The 20,727-nt window shown below is 44.7% G+C and overlaps 1 protein-coding gene across 10 annotated transcripts in view; it reads left to right on the forward strand.

The window, feature by feature from the left end:
- The window catches only part of arhgap21a (Rho GTPase activating protein 21a), a 139,198-nt gene extending 135,250 nt beyond the window's left edge, over positions 1–3,948 (forward strand). For 4 of the 10 annotated variants that reach the window (XM_078416180.1, XM_078416172.1, XM_078416187.1 and 1 more), the window contains exon 26: positions 1,126–3,948. In XM_078416180.1, the coding sequence (XP_078272306.1) occupies positions 1,126–2,922 (1,797 nt within the window). In that variant the 3' untranslated portion in view covers positions 2,923–3,948. The remainder of the gene's footprint in view (positions 1–1,125) is intronic. The other 6 variants (XR_013548528.1, XR_013548532.1, XR_013548538.1 and 3 more) reach the window with 3 other exon arrangements.
- Positions 3,949–20,727: the final 16,779 nt, after the last annotated feature.

Raw genomic sequence — 20,727 nt, forward strand, 5'->3', positions numbered from 1 at the left:
CAAAGTGTTCTGATTTTGATTCATAGTAACCTCTAATGTGTGCAGGCTTTAACGGTGATTGGAGGCAATGTGGAATCAAGACCTGCAAAGCAAATAGCTTGATCTTTCAGCAGAACCACTTTTTGAAACCAGAATGGTATTATGAAGAGGCACTTTCTGTAAATTGTCCCAAGCTAATTGAGATTGAACATCTCAGCATTGGGACAGTTGTATTATGTGATATTTTAAATTAAGTTATTGAGTGTTTCATGTCCCAGTGCTTGATTTTTTACTATACAACTTCATAAATGTTCCACCATTTTAAATATCTACAAATATTTAAGTAAAACTGGTATTGGTTTAATCAATGTGTTGCTGCTATGCACCCCAGCTTAAGTGAGTGTATTCTGAGAGTTTAAGAATGACTGAGATCACATGGTGAGATTATTATTTTGATATATTTTACATACAGCTGTACCCTGGGGTAATAATCTGAAACCAGGGTTGTTGTTTATTCTGTGAGCATTTCAGGAAAATGGGAGAGGAAATAAAAGGTTGAACATTCTTTCCCTGACCAATATAATATTGTCTTTCAGATTCTTTTTCTATTACTGATGACTTCAAATGAAAGGAAATATGAGGCAAAAAGAAACTGCCAGTTCCTACATGCCATAATGACTTACTATAAAATGATTGACTAAAGCTCACAGATTTTGTAAACTCCATAGGTGAAACAGCGTGCTAAACATGATGTGTTTATTTTGCTCAAATGTCCAATAAGTTTGGTTTGTGATTGTGCTGTCCTGAAAATAAAGTATGGGGTCATATGTAATACAGAACATTTTTTAATGCACTCAAATTAAAATCAGAAACTGCAGATGCTGTAATCTGGAATAAAAAGAGAAAATGGTAGAAATGCTTAACAAGTCAGGCAACATCTGTAGAAAGACAGAATAAACATTTCAGGTTTTGATGAAGTTTTCCACCTGAGACATTTACTGCTTTTCTTTTTAATGTTATTTTCAAGATGCATAATCTACTTACAAAGTCTGTTATCTTGCAAGAATTTGTCAAATTAAATGTTGCTTTATATGGAAAAGTTCATGCAACAGCATTTTTGGTAACATTTTCTTCCATATTTAACAGGGTTCTTGGGGATCGGGAAAGGATCAATACAGCAGGGATCTGCTTGTGTCATCCATCTTTGCTGCAGCCAGTCGTAAAAGAAAGAAAAAGGATATAAAGTTACATCAAAGTAGTTCAGATGATGAGTTGGAAAGTGGATTTTCCAGGAAAGAAATATTAAATCGTTCCCACACGGGTGTAGCAAAGGAACTAGGAAATAAAGGAGAATCTGAAAATGAAGTTGAATTATCTGAACCAAAGGGAAGGCAAGATGATTGGTGTGGTGAACAGCAAGAGAAAGGAAGTCCGGGGGAAATAAATGAATCTTTAACCATGGCATTAATTGAAAAATATGAATCGAGAAAGCAAGCCTCTCCAGAAGAAACAAGCTGCACAGAGGAGAAACTTCCAGAATACTGCCTAAAATGCACAGACTCGCCTAATGTCAGCTTTTCCAGTCCACAACTAATTTCAAGCACAAAACCCATTTCTACTATTGAGGTCACTCCCAGTAACGTGAACCTCCACACAGATAATGCTGTAACTGACTTAAATACCACAATTAATAAATGTTCTCTGGACTCTCAACAGCAAATTAACTTAAGCAAGTCAAAGAAACCAGCAGTTAAAATCAGAGACACAGTTACTGCAGATGTAAGCTCCATTGCTTCAGAATATTCCACAACGTCTTCTATAGCATACCTTCCAGGAATGGAGTCCCATGTGTTGAATGCCGAAGTTCATTCAGTGGCAGAAAGCAAAGGTGATGAGGCTGATGATGAGAGAAGTGAACTTGTCAGCGAAGGACACCATGTGGAAACAGATAGTGACAGTGATTTTTCTGTTTTTGCTGCAAGTTGTGCACCTGAAAAGCTCCTACGTATAATTAAACAGGATCCATCAAAGAGTGCCAGGAAAAACTCAGAAGGAAGTGACAAGACTGGAATAGAGAGAAGTTCAACACCAAGGTTGGATGATAGGAAAGCATTCAGCTCGCGTAAGCTCATTGAGAGTGATACACTTTCCAAGAAAAAATCATTTCGATTAAAAGGTGATAGTGAGGTGTCAGTAGGTACGGAACAAGAAGAGGCAAAGAGAGACCACACGGACTTTGATGTAATGAAGAAAGGGAAATCCACAAGCAGTCTGGCTTCATTCAATAAAAATGAACCTGATAAGATAGAGCCTGGATGGAAATTGAAAATTACAGAACGTTTAAAACTACGTCTCAAGATTTCTGCAGATGACATGTTTGGAGTTGGCGTACAAAAGTCAAGCTGTTCTGATTCCAGTAGGAAAAAAAACATTAGGCGGAGGCATACCATGGGAGGAAATAGGGATTTTTCAGAACTCAGTGTTCTAAATGCATGGCGAGCACAGGAACAAGAACAACATTCCCCAGGTAATGGAGATAATGAACATCAATTGTCAGCAATGGATCGTCTCAAACCAAAATGTCACTCCCAAGATCTTTCGATCACTGAGTGGCTTGTTCGAGAACGCTTACGCATTAGCATACCAGATTTGCACACGGAAAAAGACTTGGACCCAAGAACTGTGGTCATCAGTTTAGACAAAGGTACAAACACACAGTTGTCTGCTTCATCTGGAGAAGATGCAGTCAGCTCTGGTAGTGTGACCCAATTCAGCCACCCTTCCCCTTCAACATCTCATAGCCCACCATCCTCAACAGAACAAGTAAATGGTGACAGCCACCAAAGCAAGGGAAAAAACAGTTTTAGTACAACCGTTGATGCTCATCCCTTTAAAATATCCAGTAATCAAGTAGTCAAGTCTCGCTTCTATCAGTACTTGTAGGTCTGCAATTATTTATGTGTCTAGTGCTGCAGAAAATTGTACAGCAAATTGCTTGTCAAACAGTATACTGTTTTTCTATATGAATTTCCTGTACATATTTCTATCTGTACTTGAATTTTGAAAAAGTTGATGCTCTGCCTATAATACAGGCTGGTTTCTGTGCTGGGTACTGTGGAAGCTCATTGTGTACACTGACAGCCAGAAAAACGATAAACTTTTGTATAAAATAAATTTATAAATTGAGTGAAAAAGAGCATCAAGTGCTGAAGTCTTCAGACGCAAAATTCCATGAACTAATTATACTGCATGATCAGCGATTCCTGCATAAATGTTCTAAATTTTATTCAGCTGCATATATTTCAACTTACAAGGGTGAGCGAAACAAACTCATTGGATTTGATCTTTTGAACTTCATTTGCTTAAGAAAGTGCCTCATCTCAAAAAGGAAATTGGTTTAGATAGGGTGCCATATTGTCATTTTAGTTTAAAAAAAGATTAGAAATCTACTGTGAACAAATTATTTTATCTGTAAACAAAACAAAAATATCATTAAAATAATTTTCCAGATTTTATTAACTGAACAGCTAGAGCTTCCACACTATAGGCATTCCAGTTGGATCTTAAGAACATTTTTTAATTCAGACTTTTAATACGGTCTTTGTATGGGACTTGATTTTTTTAAAGTTTCTGTAAAGATGCATAAATGTATATAATTGCATGTGTCGCTTTTTCAAGTTTGAGATTTGATAAAAGCTTTGTAACATAGGCATGTAGATAGTGTCTCTGGAAAAACTGGTCCCTTGCTCATTTTTCATCATCTCTAAAGAGAATCTTAACTGTGCATGAGAACTGTTTTCTCAGACTCAACATTGTATTTAGCCTGTGTACAGATAGAGGCAAATTGTTTGTAAATGTGCCCTGGAAACACTGGAAATAAATTTTTGTTTCTGTGGTTCGTGGCTTCTGTTTTGCTCTTCTTAAAAGCATCAAGCTCAAATATATTTCTATAATGCTTTTGCATTTTTGTTCTTGTGGATGGTTAAAAAAAACCTGCACTTTACTCAATTTGTTTCCTTTACGATCTGGTCCTAAGTTTCCATCTATCCCACAAAGATTTTGGTTAGAAATAGCAATGGTGCAGTGAAGATAATTTCTTAGAGTTCTTGGTGAATAATTATACCAACATGGATAAAGGTTGAAGTGGTAATTGATACTGTGGTGAAGGTATATAAATAGCATCGAAATAATGTGTTAAATAAAATGGGGATTGAGAGTTTGGAAAAGGAAATGGGGGAAAATGAGACAAAATACTGCATTTTAATCATGATATTAAGCTTTCCTTGTCTACGGGTACAAAATTATTTCCTTTCTGACCCATAGTGTCACTTATCATGTTATGAAAAGTGTTTTTAATTGACACTCCTAACTTTCAGCACCGGAATAACAGATACATTAACTTAATTTTCCTGCCTTTTTCCACATACCTTAAATCTGAGAATCATGGAATTTTGTGAACCAAAATTAACAATTTCTTTTTTCAGAAATGTTCCAAACTCCTGCCATCCATTGTATGTACAATTACAAAACCATTCCTGAAAGGTGTCACTGCACTTAGATTCGGGACTCTTCTTCAAAAGGGTCCTCACCAGAAATGTCACCTATCCATTTTCTCCAGAGATGCTGCCTGATCTGCTGAGTTACTCCAGCACTTTGCATCCTTTTGCATAGACTGGCATCTGCAGTTCCTTGTTACTGCAATTTAAAGATTGTGTGCCTTGTCCTGGACCTCAACTATAAGTAGCTGTTTCCCTTAACATCTTAAACCATCAAATTGTGACCTAAATAATTCTACTCTGTCGTTCCTTTATTATGTTAACCTTTTGGAGTCTACTTAATCTGAACCTTCCAAAACCAATAGGTCCTTTCTTTGATGTAAAACATGAATCTGACAGTAAGCCAGTACATTATAGCCAAGTTTTGGATAGTCTTTACTCCACTGTTCCCTTCCTTTAACTACACCGCCCATGAGTCCATGAAGATTGAAGATCGACACAAAGGATAGACACCATCACCAAATTCACTTGGAGATGTCTGAGATGGTCCGTGAATTTGAGTGCAGAATGGAAATTAATAATGACGTCAAATGAACGTCTCCCTTCCATTTCCTGATCTCACCAGGAGATAGACTATCAACAGACATCTATTATAAACCTACTAACTCCCACAGCTTCCCACCCTGCCTCCTGCAAAGACTGTATCCCTTGCACATCTGTGCCTTTGGTGGGAGGAGCCAGCGCTGCCGTCGCAGCTGCGGCTTGCCTGCAGTCCGTCTGTCTTTTGTGTTTTTTGTTGTTTTTGTATGAATTGTAGTTTTAATATGGTGTAGTGTTTGTATGTTATGTTTGGGGGGGGGGGGGGGTGGGAGGGAACGGGAACTGTAAAATTCTCCCGAACGGAGACGCGACCTTTTTCTGTGTCGTGTCTCCGTTCCCGCTGCGGCCTACCATCAGCCATTCACCTGGGACCACCTGGGGCTCTGGTTCGCAGAGCCCGCGGCCCGGACTCACCACCTGCGGCGCTGGCTGCCTGCGGATGCTACGGGAGCGGCTGCGATTCGTCTCCGGAGGCTCCGGCGCGGGCCGCGTGGACGTCGGAAGCCCGCAGGCCCCTGGATGGGGGCCGACATCGGGAGCTCCGGCAGCGGCAGAGGCAGCGTGTTCGCCCACCCCGAATCGCGGGGCTTGGGTCGGCCCGCCGCGGACCTTTCACCGTCCGGCGCGGCCTGAAATAGGCCGTTGACCTTTCACCGCCCAGCGGCGGCTTCAATATCGGGAGCCCCGACCGCCCCGACGTGGCAAATCCAACAGCCTGACCGCGGGAGAAGACGGCAGGGAAGAGAAAAAGACATTTTTGGCCTTCCATCACAGTGAGGAGGGACTGGAGGAGACAACCTGTGATGGATGTTTCTTTTTGTTTGGTGTTAGTTGTGATTGTATGTGTTATTGCATTTTTATTGATTATTCTTATTGGTCTTATTGTTTAACTGCGGGTAATGTTTCATTTCACTACACATTTATGTGTATGTGACAAATAAACGACTATTGATTGACTATTGATTGAAAATGAGGTGTTCCACACCAGGACGTCCTAGATGTCCTTGCTATTTAGGGAACGGGGGTTCCCCCCTTCCATCACAGATGAGGCCCTCACACGGGTCTCCTTGGTACCCCACAGCTCCATCCGCTCTTGCTCCCCCAGTTGCAATAGGGACAGTCCCCCCAGTCCTCACCTTTCACCCCATCAGCCGTCGTATAAAGCACATCATCCTCTGATATTTTCGCCACCTCCAACGGGATCCCACCACTACTCACATCTTAACCATCTCTACCCCTTTCCGCAGAGATCATTCCCGCCGCAACTCCCTGTTAACTCATCCCTTCCCACCCAAACCACCCCCTCCCCATGTACTTCCCCGTACAACCGCAGGAGATGCAACACCTGACACTGTACCTCCTCTTTCGACTCTGTCCAGGGACCCCGGCCGTCATTTCAGGTGAGGCAGAGGTTCACTTGCACCACCCCCAGCATTATCTACTGTATCTGCTGTACCAGGTGTAGACTCCTATATATCACTGATCAGCCTAGTCCTACCAGATCTCCCGGTTGTTAAACATTTTAACTCCCTCTCCCATTCCCATACTGACCTTTCTGTCTTGGGCCTCCTCCACTGTCAGTGTGAGGCCTGACATAAATTGGAGGAACCACCTCATATTTCACTTAGGCAGCTTAGAAACCAGAGGCATAAATATTGATTTCTCTAACTTCAAGTCACCTTTGCTTTCCCTCTCTTTTTGTCCCTCCCCATCATAGTTCTCCGACTAATTTCACTGTCCTGATTAAATTTTACTGATTGTATACCTCGCTGTCATCTAATAATCAGCTAATAATGACCAATTCTACATTTTCCTTGATCACCCTCACCTTTGACCTGTTTTTTTCACACCTTACCCTCACATATCATTATGTCTCCCTCTCCCTTGACTCTCAATCTGATGAAGGGTCTTGACCCGAAATGTCACCCATTCCTTCTCTCCAAAGATGCTGCCTGTTCTGCTGAGTTACTTCAGCATTTTGTGTCTATCTTGGATGTAAACCAACATCTGCAGTACTTTCCTACACAGCCTCTTAACGCTTCTTGTTTGAATATAAATTATGTCCATCCAAATGCAAAGTTGCTACATTTACATTTTCACTGTCCAGGTTGGGGGAAGAGAAGAGGATCTACACACCTTTGAAGTCCAAAGTGATAAATTTACATTGAGCGAATGAGAAAAAATTATGGCAAATGGATTTCAACAAAAGCATTAAATGCCAATGCTGCCTGCCTTTGTCATCAGCAAACCTAGAAAGTGCATGATCTAAGCAATATATTCACCGAATATTTCCCCAAAGCAGATTGTTAGAAATTTGAGGTTATAACTAGAAGGATAGATAAGGTGAAACATATTAGAGTTATACAACATGGAAACCAGGCCCTTGGCCCAATTTGCCCATGCCGAACAAGGCGTCCCATCTACACTAGTCTCCTCAACCAGTGTTTGTTCCATGTCCTAAACCTGGCCCTGTGACTTTGAAATATAATAGTAACTGCCTCCTCCGGCAGCTCGTTCCATATACCCACCAACCTTTGCGTGAAAACATTTCCCCTTGGGTTCCGTTAAATCTTTCCCCTCTCACATTTAACGTGTGTGCTCTGGTTCTTGATTTCCCTACTTTGGGTAAAAGACTTTGTGGATTTACCCAATCTATTCCCCTCATGATTTTCTACAACCTCACAAGATCACCCCTCATACTGAACTCCAAGGAATAAAGTCCTAGCCTACTCAACCTCTCCCTGTAGCTCAGGCCCTTGAGTCCTGGCAACATACAACCAGAGAGCAGTCCTGAATAACTATCTACCTTATTGGTGACCATCGGACTTTCTTTGAGCGGACTTTGCTGGCTTTACCTTACACTAAACGTTAATTCCTTATCATGTATCTATACACTGTAAATGGCTTGATTGTAATCGTATTGTCTTTCCGCTGACTGGTTAGCAGGCAACAAAAGCTTTTTACTGTACCTCGGTACACATGGCAATAAAACTAAACTGAACATTCTTGTATATCTCTGCACCCTTTCCAGATTAACAATACCTTTCCAACAACAGGGTGACAAAAACTGAACTCTAAATGTGGCTTCACCAATGTATATACAATTGCAACATAACATCCCAACTTACTAATCATCTCTTGTGCAATCTCATCCAAATCATTCATATAAATCACAAACAACAATGTGCCCAAAACCGATCCCTGAGGCACACCACGAGTCACAGGCCTCTAGTCTGTAAAACAACCGTCCCCCATCAACCTCTGCTTCCTTCCATGAAGCCAGTTCTCTACCCAGTCGGCTAGCTCTCCCTGGATCCCATGCGATCTTAACTTTCCACAGCAGCCTACCACGTGGAACCTTATCAAATTTCTTGCTAAATTCAGTATACACAGGGGCTTTGCCCTCATCAACCTTTTGTGTTACTTCATAAAACTCAAGATTTGTGAGACACGATCTCCCATGTCCAAACCATGCTGACTATCCCTAATCAGCTATCTGTGCAAATGCATATACATCTTATCCTCAGAATATTCTCCAGTAACTTGCCTACTGAGATGATGCCTGATCTGCTGAGTTACTCCAGCATTTTATGTCCACCTTCAATTTGAACCAGCATCTGCAGTTATTTTCCTACACATCTTTCCTACCACCGATGTTAGGATCACTGGTCTCTAGGTCCCAGGTTTTTTCTTGCAGCCTTTCTTAAATCAAGGCACATTAGCCACCCTCCAGTCTTTCAGCAACACACCCATATCTAATGATGATTTGTATATCTCAGCCACGGCACCTGTAATCTCTAGCTTCTCAGCCTGGGAGATTTATCCATCTTCATACGCCTAAGATGTTGAGCACCTCCTCGATTGTAATGCTGTCCTCAAGACACATATTAACTGTCCCATGTTCCCCAGACTGCACATCCTCAGTTCCCGACACTCCAAGGATACACTTAATCTCAGCGTCCATTACCTCTCGCCATCCAAGCCACTTTCCCTTCACTCTAACAGGAACATCTATGCGCGGAATTCTTGTCACCACACTTTTAAAAGCATTCCACTTTCCGGATGTTCCTTTGCCTGCAAACAACCTGCACTCAACTTGAGCAAGTTCCTGTCTAATACCATTAAAGGTGGCCTTGTACCAATTCCAGAGAATCTTCAGTTACTTGCCCTTCACAATTTCCTCAGAGTATATCCAGCTTTGCCCTCGCCTGTTTATATTTCCTGAACATATTTCACAAATTCCACCCCATCCAAGCCCTTGGCATTGCAACAGTCCCAGTCTATATTGGTAAAGTTAAAATTGCCTGTTATGACTACCTTAAGAGCCTGCAATCTCTTGGCATATTTGGTCCTCCAATTCCCACTGACTATTTGGTGGCCTGTAGTACACTCCCAACAACATGTGATCATCCCCTTTTTATTAGTTCCATCATAGAGATTCACTGGACGAACCATCAGTAATGTTCTCTTGGACTACTGCCATGACATTCTCCTTAGTCAATAAAATAACACCCACTCCTCTTTTACCCCCATCTCTATCTGTCCTGTGGCACCTGTACCCTGGAACATTAAGCTGCTAGGCGTGTCCCTCTTAGCCAGGTTTCCACAATGGCAACAACATCTCAGTCGCCTGTACCTATCCACGCCCTGATTTCATCCATCTTACAAGTCATATTAAGTGCAATTTAAGCCAACAGTCCTTCCTCACTCCGTGCCGTGCCGTGCCGTGCCCCTGCCTTTTCTGTCCACTGAACATTCTCGTGTGTATTTTAACTTTCAGGGGCTTTCAATAAAATGATGTCAGGATAAAGCTCGTGGGAATGAGAGTGTGAATGGATGAACATGGGTTGAGAATTGATTAATGGGCAGAAAACAGGAAATTAGTTATTTTCAGACTGAAAAGAGAATCTTGTAATATAGTTACAATCTATATTAATGATCTGGACAAGGGATCTACTGTAATATATCTAAATAGTTGATGATACATCATTGAGTTTGTGGGTTGCGCAGAGAATACAGAACTGCATTAAGGAGATATGTATAGGCTAAGTGAATGGGTGAGATCTTTCAATTTGATAGAAAAAGAAAATAAGTTCCCTTTTAATTGGTGAGAATTTGAAAGATGTATGAATTCAGATGGACCTGGCTGTCTTTGTACATGAATTGTTGAAATGTAATGTGCAGGTCCAGCATGTCTTTCTCCTTTTCTTTTAGAGCATTTTATTTTTCTTTTAGCTTTGTCCATTGTTCCTGGTTGGATTTTTGGTAAGAATTGAGTATTTCCATCCTGGAAAAAAGGTTCTGACTATCTATGCCTTCATCATTTTATATACTTCTATCAGATCTCCCCTTAACCTCCAGCATTCCAGAGAAAAGAATCCAAGCTTGTCCAACTTCTCCTTATAGGTAATACCTTCTGGAGAACATGAATAGGTGATGATTTGGGTTGGGACCCTTCTTCAGACCCTTTAATCCAAGAAACATTCTGGTAAACCTCTTCTGCAAACTCCAAAGTTTCTACATCTGGTGCCATTTTCAGGGAGCAGTGGACTTGGACCTCAAGGTTCCTCTGCCCATCAATGCTGTTACGGGTCAGGTCATTAACTATATACTTTACCCTTACATTCGACACCTCCCGCCCACTCCCAAAATGCAACACCTCACACTTGATGAAAACCCATTTCCCATTTTTCTACCCATTTCGGTAGCTGATCTATATTTCACTGTATACATTGATAGCCTTCCTCACTGGCTGTAACTCCCCTAACTTTAGTGTCAGCTGCAAGCCTACCAATCAACCCATGTACATTTATGCCCAAGTAATTTATATCTATCTATAATACTAAAACTCTTGTTTGTTTGTTTGTTTGTTCCTGAACTACAGCCAAAATGGTACACGATAGCGCAACAATTTTAGGCCCACCTTTCTCACCGTCGTCCCTTTCGTGCTAATGGAAGAAGTTTCATTGAAATTGGTGTAATATTTTTAAAGTTATTCTCATTTTAAAGTTTAAATCTATCTCCTAGGGAGGGAGGGGGGAGTGGGAGGGAAAGGGGGGGAGAGGGGAGGGTGGAGGTAGGGGAGGGTGGAGGGGAGGAGGGAGTGGGGGAGGAGAGGGTGCTGCATCAATGCAGGAGATGTTTGGCCCCAACGGGTCCACTTGGTCTAGTATATTCCAAAAATCAGAAGTCCCAGCACAGATCCCTGCTGAACTCCACTGGTCAGACCTCCAGCCAGAATTATACACTTTAACCACAATTCTTTGTCTTGTGTGAGTAAGCCAGTTTGGAATCCGTGTGACCAATTCACCATGGATCCCTTGCATCTTAATCTTCTGGATCAGTCCATGTTGATGGACTTCATCAAATGTCTTATTAAAATCCAAGTAGACAACGTCTACTGCTGTACCCTCATCAATCAGCCTCGTCACTTCCTCAAAGCACTCAATCAAGTTTGTGAAATATAACCTGCCATGGACAAAGGCATGTTCATTGTCCATAATGCATCTCTAGAGACCACACACTCTGCAATTCCTTGACTCGCTCATCCCTTTGCTTCCTAGGGTACTATGCTGCAACCGCAAGAGATGACACACCTGTCCCTACACCTCTTCCTACACCTCTTCCCTCACCTTTTTTAACCTCTATTCTGCTGTTATGTCTATGCCATTTGGTCAACTCTATTCGTATTAAGTTTCTCACCAGTTGGAACAGTATTTTAGCTCTATTGATGTATGTTGATGGTTCTACTCCAGGATTGTCTCCTCCAACTCTCCAATCATTCCACCAATCATCATTCCAACAGACTGTGGGCCCACCATTCTCACAAATCACCACCTCACATCCAACCTTGTTCAAAATTCCTCTATAGGTTGCAGCACAGCACAATTCAACCCCTACCTCCAACAAGTTCATAACCATCTTACCTGGAATTCTAGCTCTGTCATTTAAAGCATTCAACACCATGATGCCCAAGATAATTTATATTTTCTTGTCTTCCTCAAATTGGCATTGGCCTTTGTCAACTAGGTCAGCATTCTCCACCTTGTGACCAGCTGAAATGGACTGTACTTGCTTCGTTTAGTTTAGAGGTACAGCATGGAAACAGGGTTTTCAGCCCACCGAGTCCACACTGACCAACAATCACCTAATCACACTAGTTCTATATATTCCCAGTTTTCTCATCAATTCCCTATGCATTAGGGGCAATTTTACAGAGGCCAATTATCCTACATACCTGCATGTCTTCGTGGGATAGACGCAACAGCGGGTCAAACAGCATCTCTTGAGAAAAAGAATAGGTGACCTTTCGGGTCGAGGCCCTTCTTCAGACTGAGAGCCAGGGGAAAGGGAAATTAGAGATTTAGACAGTGATATAGAACAAATTAATTAAAGATATGCAAAAAAGTAACGATGATAAAGAAAAATGCTGTTGTGTTCTTTAAAAAGATACAGTGAATCCGACTGTGTTTTTACGCGAGTGTTTATTCAACCGCCATCTGCTCCGCCGGGCTCTTCCCTGTCGCCCCCTGATGACCCCCCTACCAATAGACCTGTGTAGTTTTAAAGGCACATTGCAATAACACCACATCTCCCCTTTCTAGAATCAATCGGTAGACTGCGGTTGATTCACCAGACCTTAGAGGATTATTCTGCCTCTTTAGCTGGAAGGTCTGTTCCTATCTGAACTAAATTAATTCAACATAAGTACATGTAAACACATTGTCTTAGTGAAAAGGATTTTACCCTTTTCACTAAATTAGAAAAAAAAAAATCTTTAGAAACTCTTTTTTTTCCACTTATAGTTCAACCTATCTGGTCTCACCACTGTTCTCCCAAACCTGGTTCTGGGAGTGGATGGCAGTTCTGGAATGTTCTCTTTTGGTGGTGCTGCTGAGCTCTGCTCTGGAATGTTCTCTTTTGGTGGTGCTGCTGAGCTCTGCTCTGGAATGCAACCCGGGAGTTGCTCTTTCATACCACCCCCACTCTGGTCCGGCAAGGGTTTCATGGAAATTAGATGGCGACGGTTTCGCCTGACCGTCCCGTGAGGTCCCTCCACGATGTAAGAGCGGGGGGCGGTGTGGCTGCCGATCACAGCTCCAGCTTCGCCTTGATCCGTGACCCACACTTCTTGTCCGGGAAAGAGCCTGTCGAGACTCCATGCACGATGCCGCAGGTTGTACTGTTGTGCATCTCTGATTCTCTTCTCCTTTTCCTTCCACGCAACCACTTCATTGTCGGGAAGAGCAGGATTCAGCAGGGCTGGAAGTGTTGGTACCATAGTGCGAAGCCTTCTCCCCATAAGGAGTTGGGCTGGGCTGTACCCGTTTTGCAGTGGGGTCGCTCTATATGCAAGTAAAGCGAGGTAGGGATCCGCCGCTTTCTTCAGGAGACCCTTCACTGTCAACTGCACGTTCGGCCTCCCCGTTACGCTGAGGGTATCTCGGGCTGCTTGTGACATGGCGGAAACCATACGACTTTGCAAACGCAGTAAAGGCGTTTCCGGTAAACTGAGGCCCATTATCTGTGACCAATGTCTCCGGAATGCCATGACGTGCAAACATTGATTTGAGGTGGTGGATTACATCTGTCGACTTGGTGGGGCTGAGTGGAGCGATTTCCACGTATCTCGATGCATAATCCACTACCAGCAGGTAGTTCTTGCTTCCCAGCATGAACAAGTCAGCTCCCAGCTTTTGCCATGGTCGGCCTGGGTATTGTGATGGCATCAGCGGCTCTGTGTGGTTCTGTCTCTCTTTGCTGCATGTCCGGCAGTTGAGGACCAATTCGTTCAGCTGCTGACTTAGTCCAGGCCACCACACTGACCGTTGTGCACGCTCTCTACACTTCACCACTCCCTGGTGACCTTCATGTAGTCTGGTCAGCACGTCGTTCCTCATAGTTGAGGGTATGACTAATCTGTCCCCTTTGAGTAACAGTCCGTCATTTACCGTGAGCAATGCTTGTTCTGCCCAGTACAGCCTGAGTGCCGGTTCACTGTTGCTATTCGTTGGTCATCCTTCCTGACACAGCTGCATTACGCGTGCGCACACACTGTCCCTTTTTAGCTCCGCTCTCAACTCATCCAGGTAGGCAGTGCTTGCCGGCAGGTTCTCTATTATCATGTCCACATAGATGTTTGTATTCTCAAACAACTCCCTTTCGTCAGGCGTTTCCCCCATTTTCACAGGAGCACGCGACAGCGTATCAGCTGTCCACAGACACTTTCCTGGCACATGAGAAATGGAGTAAGAATAGCGCATGAAGCGCATCCGGAAATGCTGAATCCGTGGAGGGAGAGCATCCAGTGCCTGTGACCCCAGCAGACTCAGGAGAGGCTTATGATCCGTCTCCATCTGGAAGTGTTTACCGATGAGAAAGTTGCGGAACCTTTCACAAGCCCAGGTCAGGCCCAAGGCCTCTTTCTCCACCTGCGCGTATCTCTGCTCCGTCTGTGTGAGAGATCGCGACACGTAGGCTACCGGTCTCCACTCCTCATCCCATTTTTGGAGAAGTACACTTCCCAGGCCGTAAGATGACGCGTCTGCTGAGACTTTGCATTCACGGTTCGTGTCGTACATGGCTAGTACAGGTGGGGATACCAGTGCATTTTTCAAATCTTGAAACGCTCTTGCCTGGTCGACGCCCCACAGCCAGCAGTTCCTCTTTGACAGGAGGTCTCGCAGAGCCTTGTCTCTCTCTGCTAGTTGCGGGATGAACTTCCCCAGCTGGTTAACCATTCCGAGAAAGCTCCTCAGCTCACTCACATTGGTCGGCTCCTCCATCTTCCTTACAGCCTCAGTCTTGCTCGGGTCAGGACTAATGCCACAGGAGGAGAGGACATGACCAAGAAAGGTCACCTCTTCCTTCGACAGGTCACATTTGTCAATGTTAAGCGTAATGCCCGCCTTTTGGATCCTCGCCAGCACAGTATGCAGACGAGCGTCGTGCTCCTCTCGTGTTTGGCCCCAGACCAGTACATCATCCATGTGGCAGACGATTCCCTCGAGTCCCTCTGTGACCTCTGACACCATCCTATTTTGAAAGTGTTCGGGGGCAGAGGGAATGCCGAAGGGCAGCCGCTTGAAGTAGTAACGACCGAAGGGTGTGATGAATGTTGTGTATTTTGCTGAGTCTTCGGTCAGGGGTATTTGCCAAAAGCCCGTGTTGGCATCCAACTTGCTGAATATTCTGGCTCCAGCCAGCATCCCCAGTGTTTCCTCCACCGATGGCAGGATGTACTTTTCTCGACACACCGACTCGTTGAGGTTAGTGAGATCGACGCATATGCATACGGCTCCTGTCTTTTTCGGCACCACCACCATGCCTGAACACCAGTCAGTAGGCTCTTCAACCCTGGTGATCACCCCCAGGCCTTCCATGCGGGACAGTTCTCGCTCGACTTTACCCATCAGCGGCAACGGAATCCTTCTGGGTGTCTTCAATGAGAACGGTTGGGCCCCTGGTTTCAGCTTGATGGCATACTGCTGTCGTACCTCCCCGAGACCGCTGCATAGCTTCGGGTAGCTAGTCTTAAGTGTCTCTATGGTGATGCTGTCTAGCCGAACCACAAGCTCCAGCTTGCCGATAGCAGGCCTCCCCAGCAATGCAGTGTGCAGGTGTCGTGTGACGTACACATCCTCCATCACCCTTTTCTCACCTTTCACCAGGAACAGCCCAGCGACGCCCATAACTTCTAGTGGACTCCTCCCGGGTCCCAGCAGTGGCTTGGTTGCTTTACGGAGGGTAGGTGGATCGCTGTCTCTATAGATCTCTTTAAACACGTTGTGGGGTAGGACTGTAACATCGGCACGGGTGTCAATTTATGTCGATGTTTACCATCCATGGCTCTCCATCGGCTGTGACGCTGCCTAGGAACATAACACCCTCGTCCTCTTCAACTTCCTGCACGGTTCTGGGTGATCTACACACACGCTTGTAGTGTCCCTTTCTCCCACATAAATGGCATTTCGCATCCTTTGCCGGGCAATCCTGCCTTGGATGGGACGGAGAGCTGCCACATTTATGGCACTGTACACTTTCCCCCCTGCTGTGTTGGGCGCTGTGTGTTTTGAGTTGGTGGCCATAAGCCTGGTGAGGTTTGTTTCTGGCACCTTTACTACTGCTCTTATACACTCTGTCCACAGATTTAGCATCACTTGCCTCTGTCCTGGTGTCACCTCACAGAGAAGATTGTTGCCGTTTCACCTCCTCACTCTGCCTCGTCATATTGACGGCCTTTTCGAGCGTCAATTCTGCGTCAAGCTGCATACGTTCGGACAGCCGCTTATCCATCAGTCCGACAACAAGCCTGTCGCGTATCAGCTCGTCGTGTAGCACCCCGTAGTTACAGTGCTCTGCCAGCACATATAACGCAGTGACAAAGGCATCCACTGTTTCATGTTCTCCCTGCCTGCGCATGTTGAACTTGGCACGCTCATAGATTATATTTTTCTTTACTATGAAAAATCGTTGGAAGCCATCGCGCACCCCTATGTACGTTGCGCTTTGTGCTACTGTCAGGTTTAACCCGCGCAGAACATCGTCCGCCTCATCTCCCATGCAATAAATTATCTTCGGAGCTGGCATTCAAGTTACTTGCCAGACGGAACCTTTCGAACCTCCGTATCATTTGGCCCACTCTTGCGGCTTTGAAAAGTCGAAGGACTCCGGAGGCTGGATGCTAAATGTAGCATTTGGTCCTACCGGGGCTCTCTGTGCGTTGTCGTCTTGCATGTCGCACTCTTCTTTCTCTTTTGCCGTCAACGAGCTCCAAACGATAGTTGTTCGACTCAAAGTACACTTCACGCAACCCTACAGGACTTCTGACACCATGTTGTGTTCTTTAAAAAGATACAGTGACTCCGACTGTGTTTTTACGCGAGTGTTTATTCAACCGCCATCTGCTCCGCCGGGCTCCTCCCTGTCGCCCTCTGATGACCCCTCTACCAATAGACCTCTGTAGTCTTAAAGGCACATTGCAATAACACCATTGTTAGTTAGGGACTAGGTAAAACCGAATTACAGACAATGATACTCAACAAGACGACTTTGAAACTAGTACGACTTGGGTGGGGGAGCGATGGAGAGGGGATGCTAGGGATACTTGAATGGAGAAATCAATAATCCAATATCAATATCAATAATCTATTCCACTAGGTTGTAAACTGCCCAAGCGAAATACGAGGTGCTGTTCCTCCAATTTGCATTTGGACTCACTCTGACAATGGAGGAGGCCCAAGACAGAATGGTCAGTGTGGGATTGGGAATTAAAGTGTTTGGCAACCAGGCGATCAGGTAGGCCCAGATGGACTGAGCGAAGGTGTTCAGCAAAACAATCGCCCATTCTACATTTGGTCTCACCGATGTACAAGAGTCCACACCTTGAACAATGGATACAGTAGATGAGGTTGGTGGAGGTGCAAGTGAACCTCTGCCTAATCTGAAAGGATTGTTTGGACAGTCTGATTGGGAGATACAGTTGAGGGAGATATAGGGACAGGTGTTGCATCTCTTGTGGTTGCAGGGGAGGGTACCTGGGGAGGGGGTGGTATGGGTGGGAAGGGATGAGTTAACTAGGGAGTTGCGGAGGGAACGGTCTTTGCGGAAGACGGAAAGGGGTGGACATGGGACGATGTGACTACTGATGGGATCCTGTTGGAGGTGGTGAAAATGTCGGAGGATTATGTGTTGTATGCAACGGCTGATGGGATGAAAGGTAAGGATACAAAGCTGGGTGGTAGTGTGAACTGTGAGGTAGATGCTATGAGGTTGCAGGGTGACTTGGACAGGTTGTGTGAGTGGGCAGATGCATGGCAGATGCAGTTTAATGTGGATAAGTGTGAGGTTTTCCACTTTGGTGCTAAGAATAGAAAGGCAGAGTATTATCTGAATGGTGTCAAGTTAGGAAAAGGGGATGTACAACGAGATCTGGGTGTCCTAGTGCATCAGTCACTGAAAGGAAGCATGCAGGTACAGCAGGCAGTTAAGAAAGCCAATGGAATGTTGCCCTTCATAACAAGAGGAGTTGAGTATAGGAGCAAAGAGGTCCTTCTGCAGTTGTACAGGGCCCTAGTGAGACCGCATCTGGAGTACTGTGTGCAGTTTTGGTCTCCAAATTTGAGGAAGGATATTCTTGCTATTGAGGGCGTGCAGCGTAGGTTTACTAGGTTAATTCCCGGAATGGCGAGACTGTCATATGTTGATAGACTGGAGCGACTAGGCTTGTATACACTGGAATTTAGAAGGATGAGAGGAGATCTTATCGAAACGTATAAGATTATTAAGGGGTTGGACACGTTAGAGGCAGGAAACATGTTCCCAATGTTGGGGGAGTCCAGAACAAGGGGCCACAGTTTAAGAATAAGGGGTAGGCCATTTAGAACTGAGATGAGGGAAAACTTTTTCAGTCAGAGAGTTGTGAATCTGTGGAATTCTCTGCCTCAGAAGGCAGTGGAGGCCAATTCTCTGAATGCATTCAAGAGAGAGCTAGATAGAGCTGTTAAGGATCGCGGAGTCAGGGGGTATGGGGAGAAGGCAGGAACGGGGTACTGATTGAGAATGATCAGCCATGATCACATTGAATGGCGGTGCTGGCTCGAAGGGCCGAATGGCCCCCTCCTGCACCTATTGTCTATTGACAATAGGTGCATTGGGGGGCTTTGTCCTTGGTGCGACTAGAGTGGGGTACCGAAGAGACACAAGTGAGAGACTCATCTATGATGGAAGAGGCGAACCCTCATTCCCTAAAGAATGAGGACATCTCAGATGTCCTAGTATACAACACCTCATCTTGGGCGCAGGTGCAGTGTAAACGGGGGAATTGGGAGTAGGGGCTAGAGTCTTTTCAGGAGGTAGAGTGAGTAGAAGTGTCATTTCGATAGTTGTGGGAGTCAGTAGGTTTATAATAAGAGTCAGTCAATAGTCTATCTCCCGTGATGGAGATGGTGAGATCAAGAAAGGGGAGGGAGGTGTCGGAGATGGTCCAAATGAATTTGAGTGCAGGATGGAAATTGGTGGTGAAGGTAATGAAGCCCATGAGTTACTGCATGGGTGCAGGAGGCAGCACCGATGTAGTAATCGTCAATGTAACGGAGATAAAATTTGGGCATAGAGTCAGTGTACGCCTGGAACAGGGATTGTTCAAAGTACCCATCAAAGAGGCAGGCAAACCATGCATGCCCATAGCTACCCCTTTGATTTGGAGAAAGTGTGAGGAGTCGAAGGAGAGGTTGTGAAAGGTTAGGACCTTTGGTCCGAAGTGGAGGAGAGTGTTAGTAGAGTTGGCTGGTTCTGCGGTCGAGAAAGAAATGGAGTTAAGGCCCTCCTGGTGGGGGATGAAGGTGTAGAATGACTGAATGTCCACAGTAAAGATGGGGGAGTGGGGGCCCGAAAAGTGGAAATCATTAAAGAGACAAAGGGCCTGTGAAGTATCTTGGACATAGGCCGGGAGGGATTGGACCGGGGGATAGGACAGAGTCGAGGTACTTGAAAATAATATCAGTGGAACAAGAGCAGGCCGAAACAATGGGTCTGCCAGGGCAGTTATGTTAATGTATTTCGGGGAGTGGGTAAAACCGGGCCGTGCATGGCTGGGGAACGATATGGTTGCTGTGGAGGGCATACAGCTGGAAGTGGTAAAATGGAAGATAGTCTGCAAAATGATGGCCTGGTGCTCATCTGTGGGGTCATGGTCGAAGGGTAGGTAGGAGGATGTGATTCAAATGTGCACAGATCAATGGTTCAGCAATCTATTCGCTGGTTCTAATGAATAACTCAGCGGATCAGACAGCATCTCTGGAGAACATGGATAGGCCATGTTTTGGGTTGGGAAGGATCTTGGCCCAAAAGATCGCTTACCATGTTCTCCAGAGTTGCTGCAAGCATATGCCATTATGTCTTTTTTATACCTGACCATGCCTCCTCCAGAGCCTCAATTTCTCTCGTTATCTAGGGTTCTTTACTCTTACCTGCCTTGTCCTTCACGAGAACAAGAACATGCATACCCTGTACTCCCACTACATCACTTTTAAAAGCATCCCATTTTCCAAATTCTCCTTTGCCTGCAAACATCCTAATCCAGTCAATTTCCGCAAACTCCTGTCTAATACATTCACTTGGGCAGCTTACAGCCCAGTGGTATGAATTTTGATTTCTCTAACTTCAAGTAACCACGGCATTCCCTCTCTCTCTATCCTTCGTTCACCCAAGTCGCACCAGCTTCTCGTTTTCACCCAACAAATAGCTAACAATGGGCTACCTTTATTATCGTGATGTTTTTGCATATCTTTAATTCATTGTTCTTTATCTCTCTACATCATCGTCTAAATCTCGTTTCCCTTTTCCCTAACTAATCTGAAGAAGGATCTCGACCCGAAACGTCACCCATTCCTTCTCTTCAGAGAAGCTGCCTGTCCTGCTGTGATACTCCAGCTTTTTGTGTCTATCTTCATTTAAACCAGCGTCTGCAGTTCTCTCCTACACATAATAATGCCATTAAAGTTGGCTTGCCCCAATTTAGAACTGTCCTGTCCATATCCATAAAAACTAATAGAATCATGATTGCTGGTCCCAAAAGACTCATCCAATGACTTGCCCTGCCCAATTCCCTCAGAATAGGTCAAGCTACACTCTTCCTTTTTGGGCTGTGTAC

Source organism: Rhinoraja longicauda, chromosome 2 (genome assembly GCF_053455715.1).
Source record: "Rhinoraja longicauda isolate Sanriku21f chromosome 2, sRhiLon1.1, whole genome shotgun sequence".
Classification (NCBI taxonomy): domain Eukaryota; kingdom Metazoa; phylum Chordata; class Chondrichthyes; order Rajiformes; family Arhynchobatidae; genus Rhinoraja; species Rhinoraja longicauda.